Source organism: Ursus arctos, unplaced genomic scaffold, assembly GCF_023065955.2.
Source record: "Ursus arctos isolate Adak ecotype North America unplaced genomic scaffold, UrsArc2.0 scaffold_18, whole genome shotgun sequence".
Lineage (NCBI taxonomy): Eukaryota > Metazoa > Chordata > Mammalia > Carnivora > Ursidae > Ursus > Ursus arctos.
The window spans coordinates 27351923-27366468 of record NW_026622852.1 but is presented as its reverse complement, the minus strand read 5'-3'; the positions used below and the strand labels follow the sequence as shown (position 1 = coordinate 27366468).

Below are 14546 nucleotides of genomic sequence, written 5' to 3'. Positions count from 1 at the left end.
TTTACTGTATTTCAGACATTTTATTTTTCTAACATTAGGCTTTGGTAAGTACAAAAAATTCACAGGTACAAAAATTTCTGTATAGCCTTGTGGTAGTCAAAAAACCCGTGAAAACAAAACAATGTTTTAAGTTGGGTGGTATCCATCTCTATACATCTGACAGTCTCCTTCAAGTGTGGCTATAAAAATGGCAAGAACTATTGCATTGTGATGACATTACGATTTCTTATGACTCTTTTTCACTTGTCCCAGGAAATCTACTTCACGCCATCTGCACTGGATGGGTTCCTTACTTGTATTTTGCTATAGACCAGTTCTCTGCCTCTTCGGGGCTTCAGTGATGACACCTTCATCTTTCAGCCTCACATTCTGACCGTCGGAAGATCTGACACCAGCCTCAACACCTAGAACAGCTGGACTGAGATTTATAGCTATTACCCTTTCCGACGTTAGAAAAGAAAAAAGTAACGCTGGAAAAGACTGATGAATTTTTCCTATTGGCATGAATTTCTCTTCCTGCAAGGATTTAATTTTCATACTCCCACTGCAGATGAATTATATTTGATGAGCTTTTATGTTTTCAGAGCACTTAGATATTTTTTTCTTGAAAAGATTGCTTCTTCTTATCCCTAGGATCTGAGTAAAAATGATGTACAGGAACAGGGGATGTCTGAGTATATCTGTTTGGGTTTTTTTTTGTTTTGTTTTCTTCCCCCCTATATCTAATAACCTGTTGGACACAGAGAATGGAAATCTCCACGGTCTCCGTTCAGGAGCTCCAGGTATGGCTGAGGTGACAGACGAAACCAAAAAATTCACTTTATTTAATCACAGATAATAAAGATCTTGCCGGGATGTTCTAGGCATGAAGACCAGGCAAACACTAGAAAGCTGATCGGAAGCTGTCTCACAGCTTAGACTTTTTTTTCCTCTGCTTAATAAGAAATAAATTATCACTGCCATCGGCCTCCAAGTAGCTCTCCTTTTTCTTATGCTTGCTCCGCTTGCCCTCTCTGGGCAGCTTGTCTTCTCTTGGTTTGTGGGAATGTGATGAGTGGTGGAAGGACTTGGGAGCCTTCTGGGTTTTGAAAGGGCCAGGAGAAGAGCGGAGTTTGGGGCCCCTGGGGAAGTCCTCATCTGCTTCATGACACCTGTCAGCCTTCCTGTGCTTCTCACGCCCTTTATGGCTCCTGCTCGATTCTTTTTGGGTTTCCTTCTTTTCTTGAGGCCACCTGTTGTTTCTACAGGAGGCATGGCTCTTCCTCCTGTTATGGTGGGGCCTCTTATCTGCTGCGTCCATGTGAGGTCTCTTGAACTGCCTTGGAAAATCCCCATTCTTCTGGAGTTCTGGAAAATAGAAAAGTATTTCTACATATTCAGCAGCCAGACAGTCCAAGCACAGCTTTCACTGGTCTGTAAATAACTCAGCAGAAAGGGAAACCAGATAATGCAACGTGTTAATGATTGGACATTCTGAATAGCTGTTACTAAGGTAAAAATCACTCATTAAAAATTACATGGCTATAGTTCTGTATTGGATTGCTAAAAATGGAAAATATCCAGAAATCCAATGATACTTATTCTATTCAAAACAGCTGAATTAGGTTGAACAATGGAGATGAAGACTAGTGAGAGCAGTAATCATCTCAGCTTTGTGAAGAAAACTCACGTCTGACCAATTCATGTTCCTGCAGTGAGAAAGACGCAGCCCTTGACGATAAAGTGAAACAAGAGGCATAAAATGGTCTTGTGACAGACTCATATGACATTTCAATTACCCTCTGAAGATAAAGTCTGGCCACAGGAATTAGAGGTGGATGCCAAGCCGGACAGGAGATTATTCCTCCAGACATCACTGGCTTGGAGAGTATACACACATGTGTATCCTAGAGGTTTTGGTGCCAGATCTGATGTTCAATTTTGCCAGGACTTGGCACCCTTACTCAAAGTGTTTGATGGTTGTGATTCTGATGGGTAAGTGGGAGATGAGGTTCCAGTGAGGGATGAAAACGAACATGCCAACAAAACCTTGAAAGATTAAAGAAGTGGTCAATAAAAAAACAGGTCGAAATGCAAAGTGATATATTTAGGGGACAAAAAAATGAATTCTAGGATACAGAGCAAAGATAATTACTTACAAACTTTAGCATAAAATAAAAATTCCAATAGATCATAGAGAACCTCAAAGTTGTCACAGAGTTGTCAATAAAACTAGTTAAAAGGGAAAATAAAAGGTTTTTCTAGCATTATAAAAGTTATAAAGGCTCATCATAGAAAACCTGGGAAATACAAAAAAGTATAAAAAAAACAGTAGCCATAATCTTTTAAATTCAGAGGTGACATTTTGATGCATTTCTTTTTAATTTTTTTAAATTTAGTTGCCTAATTGGTATCTAGATGTACTATAACTTCTGTCTCTACCGTTGAGATAAAGTTCATACGAAACATAATATGTAAAATATGCAGGAGTTGAGAAGTAATTCCTTTTCAAAAAGACCCGAACTCAGAGAGAGTCGGGAAAAGAATAACAAAAAGGTGAAAAGAGTTAACAATGTACAGGTCAACTTGAAAAATAAAGAACTCTTTTGTCCTGAAAGCAACAAAAGTAACTTGGTAAACCACTGGAGTACATGGCAAGAAACAAGTCTAAAGAAGAGACCTAAATTATAAAACAGAAGAACTTTCCATTAGCAACAGTGAAGGAACCACAGAGGGTGGCTGTGGACCGACGTTCTACTGTAATCATAGCCGGTAAGAACGCACTTCTTTGGGGAAGCTCCAGGAATCACTGGGAATCACCTAGCAGGAAGAGCCTTTCTTTCCATCAAAAATACTAGGGACATACAAAGGGAAAAAATAATTACTCACCAAACAGAAAAATCTCAAAGGAGCCTTTACAAACTCTGAATACCTACATAGATAGAAGTATTTTCTGGACATTTTCTAAACTGGTCATTACGTGAGAAAAATGTATACTCTGAATAGAATATAACAGTTTCTGAGGGGGCGCCTGGGTGGCACAGCGGTTAAGCGTCTGCCTTCAGCTCAGGGCGTGATCCTGGCGTTACGGGATCGAGCCCCACATCAGGCTCCTCCACTATGAGCCTGCTTCTTCCTCTCCCACTCCCCCTGCTTGTGTTCCCTCTCTCGCTGGCTGTCTCTATCCTGTCGAATAAATAAATAAAACCTTTTTTTAAAAAAAAAAAAACAGTTTCTGAGGTGGATGCCTGATTTCTGGAGATCAAGAAAGTTCTGTCTTTTACGGTAATTATTTAAAAACATTTTCTGTGCTAGCCAATGACCCCCACAGCAGGGAAAGACAGTGCAAAAGAAGGTATTTAGGAACTATTGCAAAGGTGGAACTCACAAGAAGTCAATAACATACCTTTCACTTTTCGTTTTATTCTCTGTTCTCTCTCCCGAATTTCATATTTGTCATCATAGTAGGAGATGAATGGAGATGTTGGAAAGGTCTGGTTAAACATTCGTCTTTCTGTACATTCCTGCAAGTTATTTAAAATTATTGTTTCGAATTGCCAAATTTGAAATCATGATGTTACAAGGGCACTGCTCAGACCACCTTTCTACAAGATTATGGACCACTGTAGTTAGAGAGGGGTCCCACACCCAGGATACCCCATGCTGTGGCTCAGGATGCTGTCTTGCTCGGACGCTAGGAGGGTCACACCCAACCACACCCAACCGTGCTTACATGCTTCTTTCAGGCTTGGATTTTCTTTCCTTCTTTACCCATGAAATCCTTCTTCCCTTTTTTCAATCTTCCCTGCCAAACCCCGCCCCCAGTCTGAGTTAACAGCAACAGGGGCTGAATCTCTACTGCACTTGACTTGTTCCTGTTAACGGGTTTATTTTATTTAGCCTTATGTTGCTTTAGACCTTTGCTTGTCTGTCTCTTCCAACAGCCTTCCATCCAGTGCTTCTTTCACATATACACCCTAAATGTGGGTGCAAATTCTTGGCCCTTTGCTCTTTTCCCTTCACACAAGTGGTATGCAGGCTTATTCTAACCCAACACTCACTGCTAACAAGGGCAGTCATTCTTGTGGTGGGGAGCAGGATGGCGGTGGTGGGTTATGTCTAGCTTGAAATTGCTCCTAGGTAATTCTGAAACACCCCAAAGGAACGTTCTCTTCTCTTTGCTCCCCCCACTCAAGATGAGATCACTCCTCTCACCCTAGTTTTGCTTTCCACTCGCATGACTCTGGCTTTCCCACTGCTGCTATTTCCCAAATTCACATCCTTGGCCTGAGCCACATCCAATATAATAGGCTTTATTTATCATGATCTGTCGATATATATTCATTCAGTATGTCTGGAACCAAATTTTCTTTTCTTTGAAAGAGGCTTCCCTTTGGAACTTTCCCATTTCTGTCCTCTGCCATCTTGCTTAAAATGTATTTTATAAATGTTTAATTCTTCTTAGATATTAAGGAAAATAAGAATACCCCTTAGGAAGAAAGTATGTGAAGAAGCCATATAAAATTTAGTTGACTGATCCTAACTTCGGCATGATATGTTTGACTTGTGATTCTAAGATATCTGACCAAGCTGGTAGCCACACACTTAGGAACATAATTTGCAGAGTTTAAAAAAATTATGAATCATTCTAAATATACACTTAAATATAAAGTAATGGAAATATGTACCTACTATTAAGCTTTATCAAATCATAACATTTTACCTTAACTTCAGTTTTTGTCCCAAGGAGTGAAGCATTAATAACACAACTGAAATCCTCTTTCTCATGCCTCATTCCTCTCCTTCCCTTTCCAGAAATTGCCACTGTCTTAAAGTTGGTGCCTGCCATTCTCATATGTTTTACTCTTCCTACTAATAAACATTAAACAATAGTGTAAGTTTGAAGTGTTCAGACTTCATAAAAATGGTATTATTGTATAAATATTTTGAAGGGGCTTTAGGTTATAATAGCTTTACAGAATAAATTGGGCGATGTTCTCTTGGATTATCTGTTTCTGAATAAAGGTTTGGTAAAACTTGACTGTAAAACTCTCTGGGTCTGATATATTTCAGTGGGGAGAATTCCAATTACTAATTTAATTTTTTTAGTGGTACTGGTTCATGTAAGTTTATTCTTCAGTCATTTTGGTTAATTAATATTTTTCTGGAGAATTATTTATTTTATCTGTATTCTCATACTTAATTTTGAACGTTATAAAGTTTGTATAGTATTCTCTTAGAATTAAAATTTTTTAAGCTATTTACACTTTTTATTCACTATTTGTACCTTTTCTTTTTCTTTGGGTAGTTTTTCCGGATGTCTTTTTTTCTTTTGAAAAGAAAATGTTTTCAAAGAACCAGCTTTTGGTTTTGCTGATGCTATTAATTTTGTTTCCTATTTTAATAATTTTGAATCTTATCTTTATTATTTCCTTCTTCCAAGTACCTTTAGATATACTGTGTTGTTGACTTTCTGGATCTTTTGGAGCTAAAGGATCCTGCAAGTTACAAGGCAAACCTGTATGGTAACATAAAGAATTACTTTTATAAATCACTATCCATGGTGGCTCCAAGTTTCCAGAAGAAAGGACACCTACGAAAAATTTGGGTCTAAGATTCTGTTATAGTCTGAATGTTTGTGCCCATTCTCTCACCCCCAACCAAAATTCACCCCCAAGGTGACGGTATTAGGAAGTGTAGCCTTTGGGTAGTAATTAGGTCATGAAGGTGGAGCTCTGATGAATGGGATTAATGTTCTTCTAAAACAGACGCCCACAGAGCTCCCTAAACCCCTTCTACCTTTGTAAGGACACAGCAAGAAAGTGTCATCGATGAGGAAGGAGGCCCTCACCAGACATCCATTGTGCTGGTGCCGTGATCTTGGGCTCCCCAGCCTCCAGAAGTCTAAGACATAAATTTCTGTTGTTTCTAAACCACCCAGCCTATGGTAGTTTGTTTATAGCAGCCTAAATGGACTAAGAGAGAGTCTAACCATAAAATATTAAGAGCAAATTACAATGACAAAAAGGTACTAAAGATCCTGAAGCACTCCCAGCACCCACTCATACTTTCACGTGCTCCTGGCGTAGTCTCTCTGCACAGTGACTACTGTTTCCTACGGTAGTCTGCCTGATCTGGAGCTGCTGATGACTGTCCCTGCCTCCCCAACTAGGCAGTGAGCGAAGTTATGGAAGGGCGGTGCCACATTCACCTTAGAATATCTTCCACATGAAGAAGCTGTTGAGTAACATCTGTAGAGCTGTATTTCTGAAACCGAAGGGGAGGGGTCCTCAGACATCTTTAATCATCTGCACAGTCTCGTATTTGGATCCTGTAGGGTCTAGACTAGTGTGACTATATGGAGCTATACAGTACCATAAATATTTTCCAAAGCTAAATGTAAATTATATTTTGATTATCCACATCGCTGGTCCCCTCCATTAGCACAGACAATTGATAGTTGGCTATATAATTTATCTACTATTCTGGATTAGCCACACCACTGATCTTCTTCATTAGTGTGAATAATCTAGAGTTCTTCATCTATGGCAGCAATGAAGCTGCCAAATTTGCTTTATTGTAAATTAAAAACTATCTAAATCTAGATTTCAGGGATAAATTCCAAATGTTTTTAATATATTTCCTATCTACATTAACAGGAGTGACTAGTAAGCAGTATGTATCTGACTGTAATTGTTTTTCTTTAATTGAACAAACATAAATGCTAAAATCACACCCCTTTGCTTTAAAGAGGTCAGCAAGCATAAATTATACATCTATGTGTGGCAGTGGAATGCTTATGTGAATAGGTTTCCTAAACAGTGTTGGCAACATCTGAGTTTTGGCAACAAGGAGGAATGCACAAAGCAGGAAAAGATCTAGAGATGATAATTTTGCAAGAGAAAGTATTCTCTAACAAGGTTTTCAGTGTGAGTTCTATGGAAATGAAGGAAGTATACTGCAGGGTCTCTCCATCCATATCACCATACTATGGATTTGTTCACAGTGGAAAGAGTATCCCCATGTCAATACTGAGAAATCCCCCTGTACAACTTCTTTGCTTTGTAGATAAAGAAACTGAAAACCAGAGAGAAAACGTCAGTTGTTCAAGTCACATGGTTAAGTCAGTAGCAGAGCAAAAACTGGAACTGAGAATCAGAGCTTCATCCTACTTTCATATTCTATCCCTTCACTCCCTGGTCCTGCTGCCCCAACGGGGAAGAAAAACTTCATCTGCTGGTGAACTGTGCCCCAGCCTTTTCTTCTCCCAGCCATTCTGTCTCTCCCTAGCCTGTCGAGCTCCAGCCCCAAGGTCTGCATGGTCAGAATTCAAGCCATAAAGGGCAGTCCCACGCCCCCAATCCTACTGCTCACAGCCATGCCTGCTCGGAGACTAGAAATGTATTTCTCCATACAAATCTTCTACTTTTTGTGCCACGGCCTTTCTTCCTCTGCTGCAGGATTCCCAGAATGCAGGAGAGCTCTGAGTCGATTCTTACTGCAGCCTGTCTCTGGGATGAGCTGCTGCTGTTTCATACTTAGTGAGACAACTGGCTAGGAGACTCCCTCCCATCCCACAGCAACAAGTTTCTTCTGCTCTGCCACCCCTGCACCTGAAACACACACAGTTTGGCCCTTTCGGTTGGGGTCGGGAACACACAGTTTGCATAGGGAATTTGAAGGTTTGTGGGGCATGAAGGCTAGTCAATGAGGCAGCCCCTCTGTCTTTCCACTAGAGTCGGGGTTTACACGTGAGTGATGAAGATTACAGGGAACAATACCAGGGAAAACTGGAGATACTGGAGAACTACACAGAAAATCTAAAATCATGATTTGGCTGTGTCAAAGTCATAGCAAACATAAGAACTCATGAGAACTGTAACCATTCTGTTGACTACTTCTACTTGTCTGATTTTTATGAGCTTTGTATTTGTTTTAGCCTAACTTGTTCCTGCATATTTAAAACAGTTAGAAGAATGTACTCTGACAGATCCCTTACTCTGGTAGGGATGGGAGAAGTCAATCGGTTGAAAATATATGAAGTCTTATTTCAGGATGTTAGTTTATTAAAAAAGTAAGCATTCAGAATTACATTCTTTTCGAGTTCATCTTTCAGCAACCACTCCCAGAATAACAGAATGCTTTATGCCCCAACGCTACTCAAACTTACGTGTCCATAATGGCCTTCTTGCCCACAGTTGTAGCAATACACTAAGGCTGATTGTCCAGAAGGGGTCTTCGGCTTTTTGGGTGGTCCAGGTTTGGTCTGCAACATGAGTATTTGTGAGGGTTTATTAAATGTTAGAAGAAAATTGTAACCTGATTCTTTCCCAAAGAACTCTTTTTTGGTAAGAGACTCTTTAAAGATAGTGCCTCCTAGAGTTTAGTGTTAAGGACCTCATCTCCAGATAGTTCTCTGTGTTAAAGTGCATAACCTGACAATTCTTTTATACTTCACATCAATGTGTTTTTTCCTCTCCTTAGCTCCTCATTCCATTCGGCAGTGTGCCCAGTACTTTCCTAGGAATTATGTCTCTCGGAGAAGCACAATAGGCTGGTAGAACATGACAGACATATAAGTAAATAACAGAACGATGTAATAAGCACAGTGACAGAAACATGTAAAAGGTATGAATGGAGTGGCAAAGGGGACCCATCATTGGATGGGGTGGAAGAAGTCAGGGAAAGCTTCCTTGGAAGTATAAAACTTAAATTTACTCTCAAAGGATTAGGTATAAGTCAAATGGAAGTTCTAGGTAGAGGGGACAGCATGAACAATGGCATGAAACTAAGAAAGAGCACACATGCTGACGAGGTACTACACGCACAGCTAGGTGTACTGACAAATGAGGCTGGAGAAAGCAGGGCACAAGAAGGGAGGGCCTTATTAATCATCTTAAGGAGCTTGGAGTTTATCTGGGCTTTTCTATTTTAAGTGTAGTTTTAAATGTAGGAGCAGAATAGTTAGAATTTTATTTTGGAAAACCATTTTGGCTTGTAGTTGTGGGGTATGTGTGCGCGTGTGAATATGAGCAGGAGAAGGTTGGATGTAGTGAGAAAGGTGGCTGTGAGGAAAGCCAGTGAGGTGATGAGGGACTAAAGTCACAAGAGTAAAGTACAAGATAGGAAAAAGGGAACCGATCTGGCAAATACAAGAGGTGATAAAACTAGTATCTGCTGAACACTGACAGATACAGGGAATGAAGGAAATTGGGATGGTTTTCAGGTTTCTAAGCTGGGTGAACTGGTGAGTGCCAACAATTTGGTAGCAGTACCAACACTTCTCAGAAAAGGTAGGAAAAAAAAGAAAAGCCAAACTAACTTGGACTTTGTGTATTCTGGTGGAGATGTCCACCAGGCAGGTGTCTATGTAAGATTAAAGCTTCAAGAACAAGTGTGAGCTGAAGATTAGCTCTGAAAGAAATCAGTATAATAGTGGAGGCCAAGATGACCTGAGTGGACATCATCACCATACCCAGTATGAGCTGCAGTGATGCAGGATGGAACCCTGGGAATAACACCACTTAAGGGGCAGACAGAGGAACCTGAGAAAGGGGCAGAGCAGGAAAGGCTGAAGGATGCAGAATGACAGGAGGATACAGTCAAAGACCTTAGAGAGTAGCTTCAAAAAGGATGAACTAATCTATAGTGTCAAATACAGGAGAGGCTTAGTAAGATAAGAACGGAGAAACATCTATTAGATTTCGCAACTGTTCATGGATAACCTTAGTGTGAGAATCTTGGAATTAGTGGAAAGGTAAAAAGGAGTAGAAGGCAACAGGTTGAAAAGTGAAGCGGTGAATAAAAAGGTGATGATGAAACCATAAAGAACAAGAAATGATTCCCCACAGAAGCCAGGATGGTGGTTACTCTCAGCAGGGAGAAAACCACTCACAAAGGCTTTTGGGGTAGCCGCAATTTTCTATTTCTTGAACAAAGTGGTGTTCTACAGAGTATGTGTTACGTAACTCACTTACTAAATTGTATACGTTTTATGCACTTTTCAATATGTACGTTACATTTAACAACAGATTTTTTTTTTAGAGATTTTATTTATTTATTAGAGAGAGAGAGAGAACACAAGCAGGGGGAGCAGCAGCAGAGGGAGAAGCAGGCTCCCCACTGAGCAAGGAGCCCTATGTAGGACTTGATCCCAGGACCCTAGGATCATGACCTGAACCAAAGGCAGACACTTAACCAACTGAGCCACCCAGGCGTCCCTATAGGAAATATTTTAAAAATTGAACGGAAGTTGAGAAAAGGAGACAGTAGGTATATACTACTTTCAGAAGCATGAATAACGAGGGGCAGAAGAAGACTGAGCAAGACCTAGGAAGGGGGTTTGGAGGAGTCTGCTATTAGAATGGGAGAGAGAGATCTGAACACGTGAGAAAGCTAGTAGAGATGAAGGAGTTGGAAACAGGAGAGAAGGGAGAAGACAGAGCAAAACCCCTGAGGCAGCAGGGGCTTTAAACAGGAGAAAAACCTAACTGGCCTCCCACTCCATTCTTTTTGGAGACTGGAAGAAAGGTAAGGACGGGGTATAAACTTGGGTAAGTTTCATTTTCCCTTTCCTTTTCCCTTTCCCTTCCCTCCTCTCCTCTTCTCTTCTCTTCCCCCCCCCCCCATTCTTTTTTTAAGTAAACTCTACACCCAACTCAGGGCTTGATCTCACAACCCTGAGATCAAGAACCGCAGGCTCCCCAGACTGAGCTGGGACCGACCCAAACCCCTTGGGATGCAGTAACAAACAGTGCTGTGGTCTGTGGAGGTTTTATTATCTTCACACCAGAAAATAATCTGTAGGTTATAAAAACTGTTCTCAAACAACTTTACTTTCAGTTTCTATTTCCTAAAAACAAGAACTGGAGGATAACAGTAACCTAGAAATTCTTTTCTACTGAAAATGACTACAAAGGTTACAGAATATGGAATTTACAACCTCAGCTATTATCAATTGGGGTATAATAAAAAACACAACAAAAGGCCTTATCACTCCCCAATAAAAAAATGTGGTTCATGAATGAAGACAAGCTGAAAGTCGTCAAGCACAGTTTTGATAGGGATGCACATAAGCCATGTGCCACTCACTCACTGCAGTGGTTCACAAATTTGCTCAGGTACAGAGTGCCGGGAAGACATGACATTATTAAGCAGAAATTATTTTTTGATCTTTGTGTTACCTGATATGACACAAAATTGCAACCATGAGCATATACGTGGTTTAAGAGAAAGAAATAAAACCCAGCGATATGTCATGGTGTGAAGGCAGAACACACAATATTTCAAGGAAGAAGTTGTCAAAAACTACTGGTGGGTTAAATAAGATAAAGACTACAAAATCCACTGGATTAGCAATCAGGAAGTTGCTGGCAACTGGAAACTTGTGAACAGTTTGAGGGGTAGAGGTGCAAACCAGATTGTACTGGGTTTACTGTAAGTAGAAAGAACTCAAGAACAGCACATTAATGACTTTCAAGAGACTAGGTTGGGTATGGGGGAAGGGAAGGGGACAAGTAGAGCAGAACAAGTTCAAGGACGCCTCCATCAGTGATGTTTACCAGAGCGCTGGGCACATGGCATGAGCATATACACGCACTCTTTCACTGATTTATTAAAAAAAATAATTACTGAGTGCTTAATACATGCCAGGTATCTTAGAACAGATTAGGTAATCAAGCAGTGAGACAAAAAAAAAATCACTGCTCACATCTCCCGGGGTAGAAAACAGATAAACCAACAAAATACACACACACAGACAACATCAAATAATAATAAATGGCACGCAGGCAATTGAAATAGAGTTATATGATTGAGAGTCACTGGTGGTGACTTAAGATTGAATTTTAGAGAAACTCTTACTGGGATGGTCATTTTTTGTGACAAACGCCCCCATCCCCCCAAATATGCAATGAGTGGGGAATAGCATTCTAGGCCTCAGGCATGGCGAACAGGGAATACAAACCCCTGAGGTGGGGATAAGTCTGCCAAATCTGAGTATCTGAAAAATACCTGTAAATTTGCAAGTGTAGTACATGAAGGAAGGATGGGAGAAGAGGCGGTTCTAGACATGGAGAGGGGCTAGATCACTTAGGGCTTTAATAATCAGAGTGGAAGGCACTAGACTTTGAGTGGCATGAAAATCTGGTCTAAGGCTAATGGTAGGTGCTCAGTAACTAGTTGGCACCTGTTAGCAGAGACTACCACTGATGATAAACAGAATTATCCACCCCCCAAATAATAAATGTTCTCTGAAAAACTTTATAAATTTTATAAAACTTTATAAAAAAAACTTTATAAATTATTCTGGGTTTGTGTGTGTGTGTGTGCAAATATATGGCAATTTACTCCTGAGACAAGATTTCTAGATCCACTGATGAGAAGGAAAACATGTTCACTATGTTTATTCCACTGGAATAAGAAACTCCACTGGCTCAAATCCTATGCAAAAGGACAAGATGAAATCAGGCAGTAATTACGAGGGGGGCCAACAAGGACCAAATTAAGAGGGATATCCAGACACGGGAACTTTGCCTTGATTGGTACGGATTCAAATAGGGATTTCCTCACAGGAGAGCCGATGGTATCCCCATGGCACTGCTGGCTTCTCCTTACGAATACAGAACACAGGAAAGCCACACTACTATGTAACTCTCCAGTGGTTCGTTCCATCACGTACTCTCAGAATAAAGGCCACAGTGCTCCTGATCCTCCTTGCTCTATTTCACCTTCTCAGCTACTAAACTGATTATTTATCATGCTTATTATCTGCCTCCCCATTGCTAGAATGTAAGGTGTATGAGGTAAGATATCTTTGTTTAGTCTACTATGTATCCTTATGCCAAGAATCTAGAGTAAGTGTTGGTAAGCCATGGCTAACAGGCCAAATCCAGCCTGCTGCCCATTTTTGTATAGCCCACAGGCAAGAATGGCTTTTACATTTAAATGGTTTTAAAAAAAGGGATATTTTGTAACACATGAAAATTCTATGAAATTCAAAATTCAGTGTCTGAAAATAAAGTTTTACTAGAACACAGCTAGGCACATCTGTTTACAGGTTTTCTAAGTCTACCTTTCTTTCCTTTTCCTTTTTTTTTTTTTAAGGATTTATTCATCAGAGAGAGAAAAAGAGAGGGACAGCACAAGCAGGAGGAAAGGCAGGAAGAGGGAGAAGCAGGCTCCCCGCTGAGCAAGGAGCCCGATGCAGGACTTGATCCCAGAACCCTGGGATCATGACCTGAAACAAAGACAGACACTTAACCAACTGAGCCACCCAAGCATCCCAGGCTACTTTTCTTATATTATTTTAATTCTAGTACAGTTAACATACAGTGTTATATTAGTTTCAGGTGTACAATATAGTGATTCAACAATTCCTTATATCACCCAGTGCTTATCAGACATTTCTCCAAAGAAGACATCCAGATGGCCAACAGACACATAAAAAGATGCTCAACATCACTTATCACCAGGGAAATGCAAATCAAAACCACAATGAGATAATACTTCACACCTGTCAGAGTGGCTAGACTAAAAAACCCAAGAAACAAGTGTTGGCGAGGATACAGTGAAAAGAGAACCCTCTCACACTGCTTGTAGGAATGCAAACTGCTGCAGCCATTGTGGAAAACAGTATGGCCTTTTCTCAAAAAGTTTAAAATAGAACTACCTACAATCCAGTTATCTATGGCAACTTTTCATGCTACAAGAACAGAATTATGACAGAGACTATATGGTCTGGCAAGATAAACTATCTGCTATCTGGCTCTCTACAGAGGAAGTCTGCCAATGCCTAAGTTAGAACATATAAAGTGCTCAATAAATAGGTGGTGAATGAGTAGATGTTAAAGACTCCAAAATTTAATAGAGTGGAAATGAGTTATGTGGCCAATAAATATGTTTAAAGTAAATCTGAATATTGAAAAAATCTCTGCCATGGATCGGGATGCAGAGCAAAAAGTTTTATGGAATTTCTCTGAATTATTTTATTGCCTAAGTTTGAGGAAATTACAGGTAGTCCTAATGTTCCATCTGCCTGTATCACTCTTTGCCCAGGAAAACATGGTGCACTCCTTCACCTCCTTCAAATCTTGGCTCAAAGCTCATATTAGTAAGGCTTTGCTGATCACTTTTTTCAAGACTGACAGCTCCATCCAACTGGTGTTCCCTTCCCTGCTTTGCTGCTTAAAAACAAAACAAAACAAAACTCCTTGTCACTGACACATCTCAATACTATGTATTTTGCTTGCTTGTTTTGTCTGTCCCTCCACTTGCATTCCCAGGCAAGGAGAAAGTAAGCTCTGTGACGGCAGGTATTTCTGTCTGGTTTTTGTTCACTGCTATACCCTAGATCCCAGAACAGGGCCAGGCACATAGTAAGAGTTCACAAATTATTGATAAATTAATAATGAGGTAATGCACATGGCCCACAGAAAGCATCCAATACATTTTAGTTATTGCTAATAATCTGGATACTTTGGGAAATGATACCAATTTTTTTTGTCATTAAAGGACAACCTATAAAATTATGCTTTGATATATTAAAAAGCCTGCATAAATTAATATAC

The 14546-nt window shown here is 40.1% G+C and overlaps 1 protein-coding gene across 2 annotated transcripts in view; it reads right to left on the bottom strand.

The window, feature by feature from the left end:
• Window positions 1-14546, bottom strand: part of ZCCHC7 (zinc finger CCHC-type containing 7) — a 241827-nt gene continuing 227281 nt past the window's right edge. For both annotated transcript variants that reach the window (XM_026506221.4, XM_026506220.4), the window contains exons 7-9: window positions 8150-8245; window positions 3386-3503; window positions 1-1347 (exon numbers count right to left, since the gene is read on the bottom strand). In XM_026506221.4, coding sequence (XP_026362006.1) covers window positions 908-1347; window positions 3386-3503; window positions 8150-8245 — 654 coding nt within the window. In that variant the 3' untranslated portion in view covers window positions 1-907. The remainder of the gene's footprint in view (window positions 1348-3385; window positions 3504-8149; window positions 8246-14546) is intronic.